Source organism: Gossypium hirsutum, chromosome D04, assembly GCF_007990345.1.
Source record: "Gossypium hirsutum isolate 1008001.06 chromosome D04, Gossypium_hirsutum_v2.1, whole genome shotgun sequence".
Taxonomy (NCBI): domain Eukaryota; kingdom Viridiplantae; phylum Streptophyta; class Magnoliopsida; order Malvales; family Malvaceae; genus Gossypium; species Gossypium hirsutum.
Genome location: NC_053440.1, coordinates 31668069 through 31673987, shown reverse-complemented (window position 1 = coordinate 31673987; position 5919 = coordinate 31668069). Strand labels below are relative to the sequence as shown.

General features: G+C 32.4%; 1 protein-coding gene across 6 annotated transcripts; it reads right to left on the bottom strand.

Moving 5' to 3' along the window:
• Positions 1-798: 798 nt before the first annotated feature.
• Positions 799-4935, bottom strand: LOC107899194 (sucrose-phosphatase 2). Of its 6 annotated transcripts, XM_041092099.1 has the most exons (11): positions 4716-4869; positions 4545-4623; positions 4182-4263; positions 3799-4098; positions 3559-3660; positions 3170-3364; positions 3018-3069; positions 2779-2876; positions 1690-1876; positions 1364-1410; positions 799-1172 (listed from the first exon to the last, which is right to left on the bottom strand). In XM_041092099.1, coding segments are annotated over exons 2-11 (1164 nt in total). In that variant the 5' UTR covers positions 4547-4623; positions 4716-4869; the 3' UTR covers positions 799-1073. The 6 variants fall into 6 exon arrangements, with proteins under 6 accessions (XP_040948033.1, XP_040948034.1, XP_040948031.1 ...); XM_041092100.1 differs by lacking the exon at positions 4545-4623 and having other exon boundaries at positions 4716-4871; XM_041092097.1 differs by having other exon boundaries at positions 2779-3069; positions 4716-4860.
• Between the last annotated feature and the right edge of the window lie 984 nt (positions 4936-5919).

The following is a 5919-nucleotide window of genomic DNA, read 5'->3' as shown; positions in this document are numbered from 1 at the left end:
AAAAGTCAAACTAATGAAATAGTAAATAGTGTCTTTATTTTTACAAAATAATCTAATTTTATTTTTTATATAAAATCTAAAAAAATAATTGCAGGTTCGGAATTAAATTCCGTAATAAGATTATAGGTTCGGAATCTAATATTATCTAGAAGCACATTTTATTCAATTGTTATTGTTGTAAGATTTCTTTTAACAATGTTAGTTCCTTTAATACTTTTAATCTCAATTACCATAAATTTATGATAAATATTACAATTCTTATATATTAATATATGTTGTTGAATAAATATATAAATCAAAATCACAATAATTCATGAAAAATAATTGCAACACAGATCATAATTATAACCATAAGTAATATATTAATAAATAAATTATTAAATAAGATATAATAATTATAATTGTAATGTATGACATTTACTAGTTTAAATATTTATTTTTGTTTTTAATTAGTCTAAACTTTATTTAAGAAAAAAGTCTAAATTAATTAAAATAATAAAAACAAGGGGCAAATTGGACCTGTAATCTAAGATAACTTAAGGAATAGGTCGTAATGAGATTACACCCTATATTAAATGTCGTAATGTTACATTTAGTAAACCAAATACTACCAATGATTTTTAATAACTCAACTTTACTATTTCAACAAAAAAAATATAATCGGTTGTCAATTTTTATTAAAAAAAATAACCACATAAAATTTTACCCATATTTTAGTAGCCAATTTGGAAATTAAGCCAAAACCTAAAATTTTTATTAACAGATTGAATGAAAATAAACAAAGGGAGACCAAATATGTAATAACAAAATAAGCACTTGGGTTTGAAATCCAAAGGATAATGCAAATTTTTGACACAGATGCTGTACACTGCGACAGCATAAAAAATAAGATGTATCACACAAGAGATGAGCCAAGGTATGTATCTCAGTTTATCTAATTATAGAGCATCTCCTAAGTTGCCTATGAATTATTCAAATATATGTCAAAATGGTAAAGCTATTGAAATTTGGATACATTTATTCCTATAGAATTTTTTATGCTGATTCCAGAGTCGATGTTGTTGCGGAGTACCTTAGAAAAGCCAAATTGATGTATCCTTCTTTTCATATCCTTCTAACCACTTCTGCTGCACACTCACCCAAGTGTACCCGTCTGAAGCACCACCGGATCCCTGCCAACATAAATGTAATCATTTTACAACAAAATTATGTTAAGCAATCTTCATCAAGAAATTAATAGATTAAAGCTCCTGTTGTTTGACGCGATAGCTATTCAAAACTTATAGCAAAAGTATCAATCAAACAGAATCTAGGATTAGCAAAAGTATCAATCAAACAGAATCTAGGATTTAAAAGTTCTTACCTTCGCATTTATTTTAGCAGTGGTCACACAACAACATCGCTCATCACCTACAAGAATTAGCAACGCAATCAAAGGTGGGAAATCATTGCCAATCACACCAACATTGAATAATACTGAGTGGCTCTTAGGAGCTTGCCTAGTGTAAAGGTAGAGGCATATAGCACATGTTCAAAAACATTATACATGCTTGCACATGTTCATAATACTGTTTTCTTTTCTTTCTTTTTTTTCCAAATGGAGATACAATGTGAGCATGCTTGCGAAAGAAAGGTGCCTGCAGAATCAAATACAATGATAAACTACTTTTATAAAGAAAACACTCTCACCAGATAACTCCCACTTATCAAACTTCACTAGCCATGTGTTCGAGCCAGTTGGTGTGGACAATACACGATCCACCCAGACTCGGAACTGTTTACCCTTTTGGTCTCCATAGCACCCTTTCATTGCGTATATGCATTCATGAAGAGTTTTCTCAACACCGGTTGGAAAGACAAAAGTAGCAGTGGGATCCTGAAGTAAAATAATAACATAAAATCTGAGCACAGTACTAATTAGTAAGAAGAAACGACTCCAAATTAGATTTTATTCACATAAAAGAAGGAAAACAGTGTTTTCCTGCCAGAAATGCTTGGTCAGGCAAATAATCTCTATGCTTAGTTGTTAAAATTCAACAGGACTTGTTAGATCTGTGGTTAGCCACAAGCTTGTCCATAAACTGATCGGCATGCATTCCAATTTGTAGATACACACCCGTGACAAATTGTAATCTTTGGCTGATTGTGAACTTGTTCTCATTTTATTATCTTATGATCACATTATGTTCTAGATGCATAACATTGCAGAAGAATAGATCCAACCGCTTTTACCTATTTGTTTTGCTAGTTACCTAGCATGCATACCCAACAGTCCCACAAGTTTTGTTACCTGCCGTGCCCTGGCTTTGTCAGTAATGGAGTGCTGTATGTTGGTCACATTTTGCATGACAAAACGATGGAAGAGACAATGACAAAGAGTTCATGTCAAAAACCATATGGAAAAATGTAACGAGGGAATGTATTAAAAAGATCTGATTCACTAATACACCTATATACCATAAAGCTAATTCATCCTGTTCAGAGAAGGGTTTCAAATCATGCAGGTATTATGATTCAAATTTGTAATGTGTAAAGAGTTCAGATTAAAATAAGAAATAGAAGCCAATGATGCACCAAATTAAAATAAACAAATGCAAGACATGGTCTAGCTTTCAGACTAGCATTAATTAGAAGATGCTGATAAGTAACATGATTGTTGTCTTGTTTTTTTCCTTTCCCTAATAAGTAGAAGAATGTTGGATGTTGCCCAATTCTGATGAACTGATAAGTACCATGACAAAACATAACAATGAAAGAAAAGGAAGGGCAGTAACATACACAAGAAGCTTTCAGACTTGCTATATAAGTCTCGCAGTTGGCAGCCTCCCCTCGCCTCCATCGCTCATAGAACAAGTAAAATTTCACTACTTCATAACCTGGATTGACATGGTCTAGCTTACATTCCACAAAATCAGCAACATCTCTTGGAGAAGTGTTTGAACCAAGATTAAAATGTCCAATGGCTTCTATGATTCCAGCTGCACACCTTTCTTTTGCATGGATTATATTAGGATTACCTTTTGCATTTTCGGCATGCCATTGCAACAATTCTTCTTGGGCATTGCTGACCTGAAGAGGGGAAGATTAATAGACCACAAATAGCAACAAAGAACTGCAATTCTAAAGGGCTAGTAACTCTGAATTATTTAAAAAGCTGAAGACTACCAACCATGACTCCATACACATCTGGAATGCTGAAGAGTTCAGCGTCATTTCCAGAATCACCGCAAGCAAGAGTATTAACAGGTAGTGTTCCCTCAGTCTTCAACTTATTCAGTAAATATGAGAGGGCCTGTCCTTTGCCAGCACCTTGTGGTAATACATCCAAATCCATTCCCCCACTATAAATTAGTTTAACATCCAACTGGCACAGAATAAGACACAAGTTAATGGTAGCAAAACAACTTCCAGTGAATAAGAAACAACTAAGCAAGCAAGATGAAGAAGAAATGAATACCAATGTATTGTAGTCTGGTGTACATCTTTCTAAGTATATTTACTTGGGAAAAGTGCATATGATTGGATGCATAACATGCTTGGTAGTAAGTTGAATCTTACCCCTCGCTTTTCCAAACGACTAGAAAGTTCCTTCATCACTACTTGGGCCTTAGTCTTATCAACGTAAAAGCTAACCTTGTGTGGTCGCTGCTCTGTTTCTGCCTGCATGATCCAACATGCTTGAGTTCATCAAATATATCATGACCAAGGCCTAAATATCCTGTTATATTGAAGATGCTCAACAGAATAACACTAAAATCTAGATATAAGGTTGCAGTTAATAATATATATTACGTAGACCTGAAGAGTGAGCTCAGGAAACTTGCTGGTTTCTTCAATGACTATGTTCCTATCCCATTTCTGATTCAGAATTTTAACCCAGCCATCATCAGGCAGCATCGAGCTGCCATATGTTATCTCGGTTCCCACTGACATAATAGTTATATCAGGAGTTAGCATGGGTTTCTCTTTCCTCAGCTGTTTGTAGAGTGTAGGTGACCTCCCAGTGGAAAAAACCAGCAGAGAGTCATGACGGTAATTCGATTCCCAAAGGGCATTAAACCTAAGTAAAGACATGTTCTCGGGATCATGATGATCAACCTGGAAAAGAAAAAGATCATCAAATCCAATTAAGCAGCTGTAGCACAAACATTTCCGAACATGAAAGCAAGACAAAAGCATACCATCGTATGATCAAGATCAGATACAATCATGAGACGTGCGGCCTTAGTAATCCGATCCATGAATATTGTACCGATTAAAATCCTATAGCGTGAAAGGAATTACTCAGTGTAAATAAAAAAAAACCATGAAATTCTAATGAACTGAATTAGGATTGTGTTGAAGAAACTACTTAAGATTATTGACAAATGCCATAAAAAATGAGATAATTTAATTTGCCATCAGTTAATAACAACATTATTAAGAGTAACAAAAATCCAAACCAATCAAAAATCAACAAATGCCATAAAATATGAAAAAAAAATCTAGTACCAGAAAGAAACTGAGAATATTTATTGAAACTACACTGAAAGAAAGAAATTAACATGTGAAAAGCTTCAATTAAATTAAAAGAAAATCAATCTACGCAATTTAAGAGCCCACAGAAGCTTCTGAAAATTTCACCTGCGATCGCATGAAAATTACGACTCAACTGAAAATTATATACAATGAAAAAAAGAAGAAAATGAAGCGAAAACTAAAAGGAGAGAAGTTACCTAAGTGGAAAAAGAAAAGGAGAAGTGGAGAAGAAGATAAAGATTTGGTGGCCTTGGGAAATTAGCGGAGATTAGGAGATCCGAGGATGAGATGATAAATGGAATTGGATCCAAATTCGTTGGCGCCTCCTCGTCTGTCTACTCTATCAGTGTAGAGAGCCTTTTTACCGGATTATTAGGGGCCCACTATCATGGGTGTGTCATCACCAGGAATTTCATCTAACTTTTTATATACCTGAAAATATGCATCTTATTAGGCATATTCCTCTATTTTTTTAGAACATAGTTAAAATCGAATTAATTGATTGAATCGATTTAGTTTAATTAATTGATTGGAGATTGAACTTAATTCGATAAGTGGTTGACTAATAATTATTTGAAATTTTAATTATCGATTAATTTAGTTCGAAATCAAGTAATTAATCGAATTAACTGAAATATATAATATATATTATATAATATATTTTTATATTAGTAATGTATTTTTAAACTATTAGAAAAAATGAACATTAGCAATGTATTTTTTTATGTATTTTATATTTTTTTAATTAATAGACAAAAATATATAAATTTCGATTAATTCGGTTATCAAACTAAATTAACTGAAATATTTCGATTAATTCAGTTAACGGACCGAATTAACCGAAATATTTCGATTCAACTAATGTATTTGAAAAAAATTCGATTCAGTTAACGGTTAAAGATATTTACATTTTGGATAATTCGATTAATAGTAATTTTGTTTGGTTAACAACCAAACTGACCGTTTAAACACCCCTATTACAGGGTGCTCATATTTATAAATTTATTTGAATTTCGAAATTATTTTCATTCCAAATACTCAATTTTATTAAAAATTTAATATCCCTATAAATAAAGTGAATTTCAATGATGAAAATCAAAATGCTTATGGATCACTTCAAATCCCCTTATCAATTAAACGTGGTAAAAATACAGTAGAAGTCCTATATCAAGAGTCAGATTGTATTTTACTCTTTCTACTCAGAAAAGAATAAATTAATCTTTGTATAATATATCATAGAGAAAACCAGACGTTTAAAAAAAATTCTTTTTTTAAACCCTAAAACTTTTTTCTCTTTTTCTCTCCAAAATTTTTGTTTCTTCTTCTTTTTTCTTTTTTTTGCTCAACAGCAATGCCAGCTTTCGGGCGGGTTATCGCCCGCTTTTTTTCCCTTCCACCAAC